We start from the raw sequence: 16,278 nt of genomic DNA on the forward strand, positions 1-16,278 counted from the left end.
GTAGTTTAACTGAATCATTCAGTGAAAAAAAAAATTCTTTTCTACTAGACATATGATTACTGCAAGCATTATCCAGCAAGTATCATATATTTTTATTTTTAGTACATAAATTACTTGTAAAAAATAAAGTTTGAGTATCTGAATTATTATCAGTATTTTGATGCTGATTTTCTACAACGTATGCTTGATTATTATTCATCATTTTGAATCTGCAATCTGCTATTCTGTATTCATACTTTTCATAATGAAAACAGTTAAAATTTGTTCTTTTTTGATAAAATTGCCTCGACCTCTTTTTCGGTTCATAGGTCTGAAATTTGTTCTATCTTTTTCTTAATTAAGTGGTGTAAAATTATTATAAATTCCATGGTTGTAAATTCCGTGACCTCTTCCTCTAAAACTTCTTCTACCTCTACTTTAAAAATTGAAACCACGACCTTGTCCTTCTTGTGTACAGCTTGATTCTACAATATTATTTAAATTTACCCGACTTTTTAGGGCTTCTTTGGTTAATCTTTGTAACTTCTCCAATATTCTGCTGATGTGGCTTTCTATAGTTCCTTGCAACTTTGCAATTGTAATAGTTTTCATATCGTGGGATTCTAATATGTAGTCATCACATGATCATACTTTATCAGCATAGTGCGAAAATTCTTTCTACTACTTTACTATTAAGCATATCTTCTCTATAGACTATCATTTTATTGACAAGATCTGTAACACTAGTAAAATATTGCTCAATAGTTTCTGAGCTAGACATCTCATATATTTCCTATGCTTTTCGCAAAGACTGTAGCTTTGTTTTTTGGGCTTTATCTATGCTTTTGTACAACAGCTTCAACGTGTTCCATGCTTTTTTTGCACTTTGGCATTTACTATTTTATAAAAACACTTGTATTTAAACGATATGTGAAAAAATAGAATTGAAATTAGTGTATCCAAAATATTGAAAATTTTAAATTTTTAAAAAAAAGGAGAAAAAATTGGTGAAATGACTAGTCTGGTGCATGACATTCAATTTTAGGGACTAAAATGAGTCACTTAATGCAAAGTGAGGGACTAATTTGGTGCATCTACAATGATGGCATAATAAATGACACGTAGACGAATACGGTTGCGACACGTGGCACAAACAGACATGTGGCCAAATAGCATTGTGACACGTGGCACAACCATCCACATCAGCATGCCACGTATCACTGGTCAACACATTATCATACCATTACACGTGGCCAAATCATGGAGTGATATGTATTACTAACGAGCCACATCATCAAGCCATGTCATCACATTGTTAATAGAAAATTGGTCAGAGACTAATATGATACATTTTTATCAATTTTAGAGATATAATTGGTGTAATTAAAATTTCATGGACGATTTTAATACATAATACCAATCTCAGAGACAATTTTGGATTTAACTCTGCTTGTAATTTGATAATGGCGGTGACACCAAATTGATTATAATACATGCGGATGAAAGTTGTGGAGTTTTCTATGTTAAATTCAACTTGTATAAATTGATAGTACAAAAATTTAAAGTCTTGATGATGAACCATAAATTTATAATCATTTTAAACTCAAATTAAATTATGCCTTTAACTTTTTAAATTTTGTTATTTACATACAATTTGATTTAATTTTACTTAACAATTGATTATTATAAAAATAAGAGAAGGCTCATTTTAAAAAAAAAATTCACTTAGTATAAAATTATGAGCTAAAAAATTTTATTTTTTTATGTTTGAAAAAAATTCCATCGAAATTTGACCTTTAAATCTTTTTGTATGAATATTTATTTAATATCTAATTATTTTTATCAAATTTTTTAATTTTTCAAGATTTATTTATCATTTATATTTTTTTGAAGGTTATTTTTTTCAACCATTTAAATTTTCGGTACTATATAATTTATCAAAAAATAAAATAAATAAATTTAAGTACTGAAAATATCTACTAAAATAGTATCTGAAAATATCTAAAAAAATTATTTAAAAATTTTAAATTACTTATATTATATAAATAGGCCATAATAAAATTTATTATATCAATAAAAAAAGGGTAAAAAACGTAAACAAGCCAAGGAGAGAACAATTTGACACAAATAAGCTAAAGCAAAATCTGATTCATCAATCAACCAAAGTATTTCTATGTAGTTCGAACCAACATAGTTCGAATTACTCAGAATTCGTTCCACACAGCAATTTAAGTTACGAACATAGTTTTCGCATCATGTCTTAATAAAACTCGTACAGTTATTTATTCCGGTGTGCATTAGACATACATTTCGTTTAAAACCGCGGAGACAGAATATATTCATTAACTAAAATCACATTCAAAGTACATCGCACTAACGTTAACAAATTCTATCAGTCACCAACTACAAGTAAGAAAACCGATAATAGTGGAATCTAAATGCGAAATTGAAATAACAAAAGTACCAAAGCCACCAATACACCTAATCATGTTCCCGTGTGTGCTCTGCTCCTCCGAGCTGTGGGCAACTCCGACGTGTGTGGCTGGGCTGCCGACAAAGCCCACATCTCTTTGGCCGGTTCGGATCTGCCTCGTCCATATTGGTTCGTATCCGAGTGGACCTCAGACGACCCTCTCTCGCACGCCTCTTATTGGGGTCAGGGATGACAGTCGGCCCGTCATATGGTGGCCAGAAACCCTCCGGAATGGGAGGTGTGAAACCCATCTGATACACACTGAAGACCGAACTAAGACGATACACCTGGTGGACGTAAGGCTCCCATGTAAGCCGTGAGTAGGCACAGCATGCCAGTGCATGGGGACACGGGAAATGAAGTGCCTGGAAGTATCCGCAGTCACATGTGTGAGATGCAAGCGAGACTCTGTAGCTACCCAGTGAGAAAGAACCAGTAGGAGTTGTCTCTGCAACGGTGAACTCGGAGTTATCCCTGTCGTACACAATAACCGTGAAGCACCTAGCCGTCTTCAAGTTGGCCTCTATACACTTCAGCAAGTACTGACTAAATTGTTGTCTGGTTTCCATCTGCGCCTCAGCTTCTCTCCCTTTGCAAACAAATAATTCGGCCAACCTTCCGTATGTTGCCTTCACTAGCGAGCACACCGAAAGGTTTTTGACACCCTTGAGGATCGAGTTCACACACTCAGATATATTCGTCGTCATGTGTCTGAATCAATGCCCCTCATCACAATGCTGTGTCCACAATGAATACTCAATCCGGTTTGCCCAGTCACACATCGTCGGGTCTTCGAACCTAAGAATATCAAACCAGTAATGGAACTCGACCTCGGTCTTAGCGTACGCCGCATTCACAAATAGCCTCCTTGGGAAATGAAGTGCCTGAAAGTATCCGCAGTCACATGTGTGAGATGCAAGCGAGACTCTGTAGCTACCCAGTGAGAAAGAACCAGTAGGAGTTGTCTCTGCAACGGTGAACTCGGAGTTATCCCTGTCGTACACAATAACCGTGAAGCACCTAGCCGTCTTCAAGTTGGCCTCTATACACTTCAGCAAGTACTGACTAAATTGTTGTCTGGTTCCCATCTGCGCCTCAGCTTCTCTCCCTTTGCAAACAAATAATTCGGCCAACCTTCCGTATGTTGCCTTCACTAGCGAGCACACCGAAAGGTTTTTGACACCCTTGAGGATCGAGTTCACACACTCAGATATATTCGTCGTCATGTGTCTGAATCTACGCCCCTCATCACAATGCTGTGTCCACAACGAATACTCAATCCGGTTTGCCCAGTCACACATCGCCGGGTCTTCGAACCTAAGAATATCAAACCAGTAATGGAACTCGACCTCGGTCTTAGCGTACGCCGCATTCACAAGTAGCCTCCTTGTGTCTTTGCCCTTGAAGGTGAGGGCGAAATTTGTCACAACATGTCGAATGCAGAATGCCCGGTATGTAGATGGAGGTAACCAGCCTCTGTCAGGAGCCTCAAGCGCGGCCTTGATGCCGTTATGCCTGTTCGAGATAACCAGCAGACCCGGCTGCGGTGTCACATGCTCACGCAGGTGGGAGAGAAAGAAGGACCACGACTCAGCATTCTCACCCTCGACTAACGCGAATGCAACAGGGAGTATGTTGGAGTTCCCGTCCTGTGCAATCGTGACAAGCAACGTTCCCCATACTTGCCATACAGATGGGTGCCGTCAATACTAACTAGGAGCTTGCAATGACGGAATGCCTCGATACACGGTAGAAACGTCCAGAATAGTCTGTGAAAATAAGCTCGAGACTCGTCCAACTGTCCACCGACACGAACAGGGCTTGTCCTTACGACTGCAACAGTACCAAGCATCGTCAACTGGACTCCTAACACCCACCTTGGCAGCTCGTTGTACGACTCATCCCAGTCACCATAGATGAAGGCAACAGCCTTCTGCTTCGCCAACCAGACCCTCCTGTAAGTTGGCCTAAACCCAAAGTGTGCGGCGGTGACATTTAGGAACACCTTGATGCTGACGGATGCATCAGCCCTAACCATTGGCATAATGAATGCCGATATCACATGGTAATCCAAACTCTTGTGGTCGCTGAAAATGGAGGTGGCGAGACAAGTATGCGGTCCGTTGTAACGTTTGACCTCCCAAAGTCCATTGTGCTGTCGGAGACTAAGCCAAATCAACCATGTGCACCCATTGTCAAACTCAGAACACTTGCCCACATACCGGCGATAGTGAGACTCCACGACCTTGTACTGTACCCCTCGACGGATGCTATAAGTCTTGACACTTAACAGGGCCTCTTCTTTATTCGGAAATTGTTGACCAACCTGAAACTCTGTCAGACCTACAGACCCTTCAGCATCTCTAGTGCCAAATCCAGCCGGCTGCCCAAGAACCCCCTCCTGCCTCATGGCATCCAAGTCCAAAGAGGAAAAATGTGGAGGGTACTGCTGCGTGCCAGAGTTAGAACCACCACCCGCCCCAGCAGGCTCACTTGCTCCAACATCATCACCACTGTCATCAGCAATCGTATCCGACTCGACATCATCGTCCTCTAGATCATCCAAGAATCCATCTCCAACCCCAGCCGGTGCAGCACACTGTAAAGAGGACCGCAGATATTCCCCTTCTCCGACCTCGTCGCCTACACTGCCGTTGAGATCAACAGCGAACGAAGGGGAGGCGACAGGTTGGACGGGTAGCTCGTACGCAGGGATGGAGGAAGATGCAACGGCAGGTCTGGAGCTAGAACCGGCTACCGTGGTTAAAGTGGTGGTATTCCGGTTCAAACCCCCCAAGCTGGACACCACGTCAACCAACTTTGCCAACAGTTCTAGTGTCCTCACCTCTAGAAACTGCCGGCGACAATGAAACATGACCTGCAAGTCCTCATCACTCCTGATCGTGAAACAATCGTACTTTACGATTTCCTGGAGCACTGTGATTGGAATTCAATAAAAAAAACTTCTTAACCCGTTTCACACCTTCTAGACCAAGTTTCAGCATTACAGAGCTAACAAGGTCCTCATACCTCGTCGTAGGCCTGACGATAATACAGAGAGGATCCTTATCAGTGAACTTCACACCGGAACGAGTTTTCTTCTTAAAGGATCCTCTGTGGTGAACCAACACTATGAAACTCTCCTCACTAGCCATCTTACCCCCCTCTAATGATAGCAACTCACGTTCACACCATATATATACAGGTGTGGTTCTCACTAATTCAAACCAGCCTAGTACGAAATATGGTCTGTGTAATTCGAACCAAGATGGTTCGAATTACTTGAGGAGTGTAATTCGAACCTTATTGGTTCGAATTAGGAAGTTATAGTTCGAACCAGATTGGTTCGAATTATGTGGCTATGGATTACAATGTGTAATTCGAACCTATTTGATTTGAATTACGTGGAAAGTGAGTTCAAACTACATAGAAATGTGCTTTGGTTGATTGATGAATTAGATTTTGCTTTGGCTTATTTGTGTAAAATTGTTTTCCCTTTAGCTTGTTTACGTTTTTTACTCTAAAAAAATACTTAATCTCAAAATATCTTTATATTCTCTTTTTAGCTTATCAATTATATATTTATCAAATTTTTTCAATTATTTACCTAAAGTATTTCTTCATCAATCCTATCCCTTTCTATTCTTGTTATACAATTCAGATTTATAATTCACTAAACCAACTCCAAATTATTTCATAAAATTAACAAGGAGTAGTTTTATGTTTTTTTAATATAATTTTTCATTATTGTATAAGTACAACACTACTGTTTAACTTGATAATACATATTATCTCAATATTAAAACATCCATATAGTGAGTGATATATTGTTCATAAAAATCGCCTTTCTTCAATTAAACATTTCATGCAGTTGCACTTTAAACTTTAAAGCATTTCTAAATGGCATTGTATTTTATAGGCACAAAGTTTCCTTTCATCGTGAACTTTCAACACTCATACTTTTCAGGTTTTCATAATAGGAGCTTAATATAGATAATGGGGCCATAGTCCCCTCAAAATTTTTATAAAAACTTTAGTAACAATATCATATATATAGAATATGGTTAGAGTTTAGTTGGCTAAACTTTTATATGCCATACTAAGTATCATGTGCTCAAGTCTTAACTCTTTTATTTTTATTATTTTTTCTCAAATTAGTTGGAGTAATGTACTAATTAGAATGGATTTTTGTAAAGTCATTGATACAGCAAAACTCATAATTATAATCATTATAATAATTAGTTTATTTTTTAATGCTATTCTATGTCTTATTGGTTTTATTCTAATTTTTTTGCAAAAAAAATATTAAAATATTTTTTAAGTATTGGTATTATTTTATTGGTGTAGACTAATAAAATTTTTTACAAATTACAACTTTTAAAGTTTTAATCTTCCAAACTAAATTTTAAGTAACTATATTTTTCCATATCATCTCTAAGAAATTGAATAATTCTTTTATATCCAATGAATTTTGTATTATTTATGCCTTGTTAGTTTCTTAATTAAATTTTTTCTAAAAAAGTATTTTAAAATATTTATCTATAAAATTATTTATTTATTATCTTTGTGACGAAGACTCTAAAAAGTGTTGTATTTATAAATTTTGTTTTTATATAAATATGTATTTTATTATAAATTTTGTTTCAAACTCTAATATGTATTTTTTATGTTAAAATTTCAGCCCCATCAAAAATATTTTTAAATCTCCGCCATGGATTGTTGGATATTCTTTCATTAATGCAGATGTTTTATCATATCAGTATAACATTTGACTCAGTTATCCGTTATGTTAAAATTCTTACAAAAACAAGCATCAAATCATCAAATCGTAGTGTAAAACTTTGATATTCTGTTAGCACATAGCAATAAACTCAAAATTGATACCATTGGCTTAACCTTTGAAATGGTAATGGATAAAATACACATTAGCATAACAGGTTTGACGCATAATATGGGCGGCAATCGTCTCTTCATATCATACTACTCACCTATGAATTTGTGATCGGATTAAACTTCTCTAAAATAAAAAAGTGAGAGTTTAATCATCCTTAAATCAAGATAGTAAAACTCACCCATAATAGAAGTCACAATTTCAATGGTGATTAATTTCTTTATACTTCACATTTTCCTCACTTTAGAGGATCCTTCTAAAAGGTGATCAATTCCCTCATAGGACGCTAAAATAGTAAATGGGCTAAAATAAATGAACAATTCTGAATGAACATGAACTTTACAAACATGACCGTACAATTAAGCAGTGAACTTAATATAATAAGCTAATTACTATCTGAATGCTTGTTATCTAATCTTCAATGACTCTGAAGGGTATGCGAGAAACCAAGCTCCAGTATTCCCCAGTATCATTCTCACAGCAAACTTTTAACAATGGACATGCTCTGATGGTAAGATGAGAAAGGGAACGAACAAGTGTTTCTAAAGGTAGAGATGCAAGCTTATGACAAGCTTTAATCTTGAGAATCTTGAGAGATACCATGTACTGAATTCCAGTGTGATCTAGAGAAGTGAGACTAGGAAGTCCACTGATGTGAAGGGAAGTGAGTGATGTCATTGCCTGAAGACCCCATGCAGCCTCAGGTAAGAGCTTAGCACAGTTGCTGATAGAAAGCGACTCGAGTTTCGGAGCAGGCAATCCTCCTTCGGGAAATGAAACTAGTTTGGAGCAGTCCTTCAGTTTCAATTTCCGAAGATACGGGAGACTATTTGGAGCAGAAGAAATCACATCAAGAATGCCACAGTCATGTACACGAAGATCTTCAAGTTTGTTGAAGAGGGACAATGGAAATGAGACGAGAGAATCACAGCAACGCTGCAAGTGTAATCGCTCAAGAGCAAGGTAATTTTGGGACACCTGCATCACACTTGGAGGATGGAATAGCTGTAAATTTCTGCATTCATAGATCTCAAGTGATCTAAGACTACTTGGTAGGCCTTCCCTGGAGATGTTGACCAAAGATGAACAATTGCTTATGGTCATGGCTTCCAGACATTCATTTCCCTGCATCATTTCCTCAGACAATGAAATCAATGCATCGCAATTAATGAGCTCGAATTCTCTCAATTTCGGAACCCGTGACGATGAGTTTGTGAGAGCTTGGCATGCAGTGATCACTAATTTATTTAAGAGAGGAAGTTGATATGGTAATTGTCCAGTCAATTTCGGACAACTCTTTATATGAAGCTCTTGAAGCAAAGGGAATCCTGCACGCTGTTCAAGATTGCTTGCTGACCACTCTTCCCAATCTGGCATGTCCTCGAACTTCATTACTTTCAAGGATTTGAATGGCTCATTTCCATTGCCATAGAATTCAAGACCAACCTTTTGTAGACCTTTCATTCTTTCGATATATAGTTCTTCGAGGGAAGGAAGTTGTCCAAGTGATGGCAATGACGAACAATTCTGGCAGTCTGCAAGCTGTAGAAACACCATGCTAGAGAATGCAGAGCTCTCCAGCCAATTTGGCAACTTACTTCCACCAAAATTCTGAATCTTCAGCCTTTTCACATTCTGATGTGGCTCTAACTTGTTGAGTATATCAGCTTCACTTTGTAAACTATGATTTGTAGTTGTCCATTTGAACTCTAGCTCATGAAGATATTTCTTGCTCTTCAAGCTGGCATTGGAAGCTTCTCTTGCATCAGCTACATTCTGCAAGTTTGCAATTAACAATGCTCCATGAAGTTCCGACAGCTCCCCCAATTCACTAATTTTAGATCCCCTGCTGCCACTCACAACAAAATTAGTCAACACTTGAAGAGATTTTAGTCTACCGAACTTTTCCGGCATCTCAGTTACACTGCATCCACTAATGTCAAGATGACGCAAATTAACAAGCCTGAACATGTTTGCCGGTAACTTGTTGAGACGATGACAGCCAGACAAAAGCAATATCTCCAAGTTATACAGAGTGCTGACAGAATCAGGAAGATGGTCAATTTCAGTGTAGGCAAGATTCAAGTACCGTAGATGCATCAAGTTTCCAACTGAATTTGGCAATTTGGTAATTGGATAGTATGACAGAGAGAGCACACGCAGGCGCTTCAATTTCGGTAACAGAACTGAAACCATACTGGTAATCGAAGACGTGCAGCCAAAGGGTGAGAATTTGAATGGTAAGAAAGTCCTAAGCTGCTGAAATTCAGAGAAGGACTCAAATTTTTCAGGGGCATCATATATGCCTTGAAAATATGATAAATGACGAGCCAAACTTGTAGTTTTGCTTGGATTACCATCCTCTAGCTTGTAACAAAAATCTCCTGCCACATACTGTGCCAAGTCATTGATAAGATCATGCATCACAAAGCGCAACTCGTGGTGAGTGGTCTGATGAAAGAATGACCTCGATAGTAGCTCTCGGAAGCATTCATCGCCTACATCTTCCATTTGCTTCTCGGGTTCTGGTCGTGGCAGAATGCCTTCAGCCATCCATAAATAGATCAAGTCCCATTTTTTTACTTCATAGCCTTTGGGGAAGATGGAGCAATAAGTAAAGCATCGCTTCAACTGCGACGGAAGATGACTATAACTCAATCTCAAAGCAGGAAGTATGCTACTTCTGACACTTGGTAACTCCCATATCTGACTATTGGATATTCTTTCCCATTCGTCGGCATCATCTTTAGAGCGGAGAAGACTCCCCAATACTTTTACGGCTAGAGGGAGGCCATTGCATTTTTTCAATATTTTCTGGCCAATTTCTGCTAATACAGGGCTCTCATCTGAGTTCCCACACTTGAAAGCATGAGTTGAGAACAACTTCCAAGCATAATCACGTGATAGAGGCGATAGAGAATGAGTTAAATCAGCACGAATTGCCATTGCAACAGTTTGACTGCGTGTGGTGACAATAATTCTACTTCCCCAACTTCCTAATAAAAAAGGCATTTGGAAGATGTCCCAATCAAGAAAGTTTTCATTCCAAAACCCATCTAAAACAAGTAAAAACTTTTGTCCTGATAATCTCTTTTTGAGCTTGATTTGGAGTACATTTAAGTCTATGATGTTTGAATGCGACAAAGTCAAGGAATGAAAAACTTTCTTGGTTATTTCAGACACATCAGATGTCTCCGAAACAGAGGCCCATGATCTTAACTGAAAATGGTTCCTCACCCTTATGTCATTGAATAAAACCTGAGCAAGAGTGGTCTTTCCTACCCCTCCCATCCCAACAATTGCAGCCACAGGCACCCCTTCTCCATTCGATTCTCCCGAAAGCAGAAAATCGATAATCTTCTCCTTATCATCACTCCTACCATAAACTCTAGTTTCATCCACCAAAGAAGTCGTAGCAGAAACTAATGAAAGTGATCTAGTACCTACACCACCTTCCTTAAGACCAAGAAGATCTTTATGCTCTATTATAGACTTCAACCTCTCAACAATCCTCTCAACTTTCGATTTAACTCTTTCAGCAAAAGGATTGAGAGAAGCAGCATAATCTCTTACCTGATCCAAGGTGGTGTGAAAACCAGAATCCATCTTGTCTAGCAAGGCTTTGGTGGCAATCTCATCCAAGATATCATCAGCATCATAAGCAGCATTTCTGAGCCTATCAACCCAATCCTTCACCAAAGGATCAATGAACTGTTTCTCCTCAGCATCACTAAGCACTGAAGTGACTGACAGCAAGAGCATCTTCAACTTCTCTAGGAGTGCCTCATCAAGATGGTTGCCCCGGAAGAACTCTATGAGCTCATGGCGAGCTATTCTGTCCAACAGCACTTGCAGGAAGGCAGAGACAAATGAACCAAGCATATCAACCATGTTGCCGTGAATATCCTGAACCAAATTGAAAACTGAACAAGGGAAAGGAATGTAATGGTTATTGCTTGATTTCTGGTGTTCAGAACTCCTTGCTGTTTTGAGAAATAGAGAGGATAAAGGCTTGTGTGCTTGGAGACTAGAGTAATTGACTGGGGCTTTGAGACAGTTGACTAAGGAACTTTCTTATTAGTTGCAATGAAAGAAGCAGATTAATTATAAATGCATTCTGGTCTTCTGGACCCACCTTGTTTGCTTATGGAAATGATTCTTTCATAGATATAATTCTTTTACACTCATTTCTCAATAGTTTTATTAAAAGAAAAAATGAATACCGGGTTATGGGCCAAACATAATATAGTAACAGGATTTTTCATCAAGTTTATGGCCTTCAATGCAACTAAACCCTATAGATTCGTTTTGTAAACAAACTAACACCAAAATTATAGAACTAATTTATGGAATGTACTTATATTTCTTGCAGGCATAGCAATTAACATTTTTCAAATATTCCAGCCTAGGTTTTCTAAATTCTAACCACAGATTGAGGAAGCAGAAAATAATCCTGCAGATACAATTCAACTGAAATTTTGTAAGTTTACAAATTTTCACAACTTTGACAAATATTTATAAACAGACAAGGTGGGTACAAATTTTCACATGTTGAACTAACATGTTAAGGAAATCCACCCCATTTCTGACTTCTGATTGAGTGAAGTCTATTACCCTAAATAATACAAATCGAATCAGATGACCCAGAACCAAGCTATTACAGACCCAGCAGCCAGACCAATAACTAAGAACAATACACTCACAATCCCTGCAGTTTCTGCATGCTGCAACTTTACCATTTTAGGAGCCAAGATCATCAACACACTGGTCAGGTAACCATTGGTAAGACCTAACAGGCTAGTCAGTATCGTCACTGGGATCTCAGTGCGGAAGAACTTTGGACCATGCAAGCACCCTAGGAAGAGAGGGAAGAACAACAATCTCACTATGCAACTAACTACGGCAATGTTTCCATTTTCTAGTAGGTACAAAGAAGTCAGAGACTTGCCAACAAGATCAAACACATTGTAGCAAGTAATGAGGAGAATGGGATACCAATCCTTGATAAGCTGAGAGTGCACATCCTCTGTTATGTAACCGGGAAAAATTGCAAGAGTCACAAAATATATGAGAACAATGCCGAATCCATACCACTTGATTCTTCCAACAACATCCCATACAGTTGACCTCCACACAGATCCGGTCAACTGAACGCTGTCTTCATTCCTGGTGACAGTCTGCATCTTAAGCTCCTTGTAGTACTGCATAACAGGAAGCTTGTCAACCACATTGTAGAAAACCATGCATACGAACACGACCACAATCGATACAGAAAAGTAGAGATTTGCACTCTTTCGTAGACCAGAGGCATCTTGTGAGTAAACAGCCTTCGTGAAAATCCTCAGGACAGAAACAAGTACCCCTGTTTGCATACAGAACCCCATTCAATCAAAGGGAACAAATCAATGATTCCACACATATTATTTAATATATTTAGCATATAACCCTAGAACCAGAATATTAATATGCTTCAGATCCCGGGGCCAAGACACTGAAAAGAGAACCAACATAAAATAAGAGCTATGATCATACCAAGCACCATTTCATCGGTTCAATTATTTTATATTCCCTCATAATTAATATGAACATAAATCCTTAGGCAAATAAGATACCAAAGACCCAAGCATCTAGTCAACTCTATCATAAAAAATGCAAATGCATCAATGATCATCACATCAGAATAACAAAACACTATTTCTCTCGATGAACATATCACACGCAAAGCAAACAATGCATCTATGATCCACCAAAAGAACATTAGTACTACCAGTACTAACACTAAAAAGCTTCAACCTTTTTACAAAATTACAAAACCCCATATGAAAAAAAATAATAATAAATAGTAACCATCAAGTCAAATAGAAGCTAAGAGCTTACCGGAACCAGCAGTGCCAGCAATGACAGCTTGCATATACCTCTCCGGCAGCTCACCGGCGGAGCCAACAATGGACCCCTGAACCAACGCATCCGCCACACCGGAAAGCCCGACAGCCCCAACCGTAACGTAAAACCCGGCATATACCCCGACCCGACCCTTAACATAGAAGGCGTCAAGAAGAGGAACAACGAGCAAGGAAACAACGAAGAGAGCCAAACCGACGGTGATTCTGACGAATGCGTTTGACTTGTGGCTGTAGAGGATGATGGCGAAGAGGCCGACGAGGCCGACGAGCATGTAGACGACGGCGAAGACTCGGTCAACGCTGGCATCGGGGTAGAGATAGGAGAAGTAATCAACGGCTGTGATGAATGCGTTCCATGGAAGGAGGTAACCGAATCCGAGGGAGAAGTAGATGATGTATGCCAAGTGGTAATCGTCTTTCGGTGGAGATTTTGCGGTGATGGTGGTGGTTCGCGGTGGGTCGTGGAGGAGGAGGCTGGAGGATTCTGATTCTGGATCGTGGTTCGATTCTTCTCCGGTGAAACCCATTTTCTTGGGTTGGGTTGAGTTTGGTTGGGTTAGAGTGGATTTTAATAGAGAGAGAAAAATGCTACTCTTTTCTTCTGCATCCAACACGGAGGGTCGTTTTCAGTTTTCAAGTATACGACATGACATGACTTCCATTTTCAACTCTTTTTTAATTTTTTAATATTTTTGGTTCGTCATTTAAAATGATTAACTAACTTTAATTCAAACAGTTCTAGTTCTACCCTCATTTGTGGAAAAATAGTATCATATGTAAAGCCATCACAGATTTAATTTTTAAGATTCTTTAATTTTTGTTACATCGACATAAATGTAGTTTAAACTAAGACAATTTAAGCGGATTTTTTATTTAAATAAATTAAAAAAATATTTTATTTACTGTAATAAATAATTTTAAAAATTATTACAAAAATAAGTAGAATGACTTATCTCGTTTACATTAACGTTTACAGTGTAAACGAGATAGAGTAACATAAATTTTCAACAAATATAAAAAGATGTGCAACTTTTGGCATTCTTCACAAGCATTTCATATTTTCTTCTCTTCCATTTTTCTTCTAAAAGTTAAGTAAAATGTCCAATAGTAGTAGATATGCAGTTGTCTGTCTGTATCTCAATTGTCATATGAGAAACAGTAACAATAGGATGATATTTTAGTGTGAAAATCCGTTACTGTTGCACACTCGACGCGTTAGTTCGTTGTCTGATACTAAGCAACCTTGGTGGTTTAGGGAGAAAAGAGATCGAAAGAGTGGGATACAGGTTTCTAGCATCGTTGGGTAACAAAATTTTTTTGTTTCACTTGTTTGCCTCTAGGGCGACGAGCATGTGTGACTCATATTTGACGTTCAAGGGGGAATCATAGCGGAACAAGCAATGGAGCTTTTCGCCGAGGTTGGTGATGTTGGTGGCAGTAGTTCTGTCTACTCGATCTTTGTGCAGGATGACCCACTTCTTGCACTACCACTGATTTATGTTGCCAGTCCAGTAGAAGATATGGACGTGGGTGATGAAGATTCCGACGAAGAGTACGTTGCGAATAGCAACGACAGTGATTCCTCTGAAGATGATGAGGAAGAAGAGTTTGTACCGGAGACGCTAGCCAAGGCAGCGGTTCGCTATGTTTTGCCTCCTCCCTCCCACCCGATTCTGACGTTATCAAATTACCATCAAGTCACTATTATATCTTGGATATGGACGTCATGCATGAGAAATCTGCATTTTCCAACACGGGGGAAGAGGATTACAACCTAGACGTGGGTTAGAATCTCAAGTCGGCCACAGATTCAAATGCATAGATGCAGTAATGCAGGGTGTGAAGAACTACAGCATTCGCAGAAGTGCTGAGTATCGAGTGGTAGAATCGGACCGGTTAAAGTACCATATGCATTGCCGCTAAGCTGCAACTAGATGTCTCTGGAGTCTCCGTGTAACCTTCCGACAGAATTTTGGATACTGGTGAGTTCAAGTTTAAGTGTGGCGTATTTACTCATTTATGATTGCTTTATCTAGTGAAGTATTCAACCATGAATGTTTTATTTCGTTAGGGAGGTTCGGAAGGTTGGTGGAGCACATATGTATTTAGCACCCATCATGTTCCAAAATCATCGCCAATTAGACAGCAGCCTCATCTGCAAGATCATTCTGTCGTTGATACATATCTGTAAACGAGATAAGACAGTGCTAGATATATACGTGTTATGCGCACAGTCTTATCTCGTTTACACTGTCATTTTACGTATTTTTTATAATAATTTTTAAATTTTTTTAGTAAAAAAATATTTTTTAATTTATTTAAATAAAAATTCCAATTTAAGCATATTACTTTTAATGTATTATTTGTTAGTACTACAAAAATATGTTAAAATAACAAAAGGTAAAAATAATATGAATAGTATATAAATATTAGCTGTTTTAACTTTTTATACGTTTTTCTAATTCAATTGGTTCACATAATAAAGAAAATTTTTAATTAGATTTAATTTCTATATGTAGTATTAGTTTAAAAAATGTCTATCTATAACTATAAGTATCTAATTATGCATTATAAAATTAATAAAATAAATATTTTTATACTGGCCGATTATTATTTAAATAAATTAATGAATATAAATATAAAAATTTGGAGTGATTAAATATGTATAAATTATAATATATATTATGATATATTAGTAGTAATTAATAAATAAGGTTAAAAATAATAAAAGCGTATAAATATATAACTAATATAGATTTTGATTAATGTAAAAAGTAATAATTATAAAAAAATATTGTTTTGACTCTTTTTATGACAATAGTAACAATTGAATAGATTTGTTAAACAATAAAAATTATTAAAACAATACTTTAAAATAATATGAAAGACGAACTTTTAGCATATTATATGATTGTATATGTTGAAAAAGAAAATGTTTCAAAATTTATTTCAGATGATAAATTGATAATTTTAGTTATATGAAATATCATGGACCAAATTTAAAAATATCAAAATCCTATAGTATGTAGTTG

The 16,278-nt window shown here is 37.5% G+C and overlaps 2 protein-coding genes across 2 annotated transcripts; both read right to left on the reverse strand.

Annotated features, from left to right (window-relative positions):
* Nucleotides 1–7,559: 7,559 nt before the first annotated feature.
* LOC107477502 (putative disease resistance RPP13-like protein 1) lies at nucleotides 7,560–11,411 on the reverse strand. Its single transcript, XM_016097539.3, has one exon. It carries the CDS (start codon nucleotides 11,232–11,234, stop codon nucleotides 7,755–7,757), a length of 3,480 nt encoding a protein of 1,159 aa, XP_015953025.1. The 5' UTR covers nucleotides 11,235–11,411; the 3' UTR covers nucleotides 7,560–7,754.
* A 364-nt stretch (nucleotides 11,412–11,775) lies between these two features.
* LOC107477476 (equilibrative nucleotide transporter 1) lies at nucleotides 11,776–13,858 on the reverse strand. Its single transcript, XM_016097508.3, has 2 exons — nucleotides 13,221–13,858; nucleotides 11,776–12,705 (listed from the first exon to the last, which is right to left on the reverse strand). The coding sequence occupies exons 1-2, from the start codon at nucleotides 13,771–13,773 to the stop codon at nucleotides 11,978–11,980; spliced, it is 1,281 nt and encodes a 426-aa protein (XP_015952994.1). The 5' UTR covers nucleotides 13,774–13,858; the 3' UTR covers nucleotides 11,776–11,977.
* Nucleotides 13,859–16,278: the final 2,420 nt, after the last annotated feature.

This window comes from Arachis duranensis, chromosome 3 (assembly GCF_000817695.3).
Source record: "Arachis duranensis cultivar V14167 chromosome 3, aradu.V14167.gnm2.J7QH, whole genome shotgun sequence".
NCBI classification, from domain to species: Eukaryota; Viridiplantae; Streptophyta; class Magnoliopsida; order Fabales; family Fabaceae; genus Arachis; species Arachis duranensis.

Coding starts and splice junctions, on each gene's coding strand:
- LOC107477502 (XM_016097539.3), bottom strand. CDS start 11,234: ATGGTTGATATGCTTGGTTCATTTGTCTCTGCCTTCCTGCAAGTGCTG.
- LOC107477476 (XM_016097508.3), bottom strand. CDS start 13,773: ATGGGTTTCACCGGAGAAGAATCGAACCACGATCCAGAATCAGAATCC. Junction 12,706..13,220: donor TGCTGGCACTGCTGGTTCCG/GTAAGCTCTTAG, acceptor GTATGCAAACAG/GGGTACTTGTTTCTGTCCTG.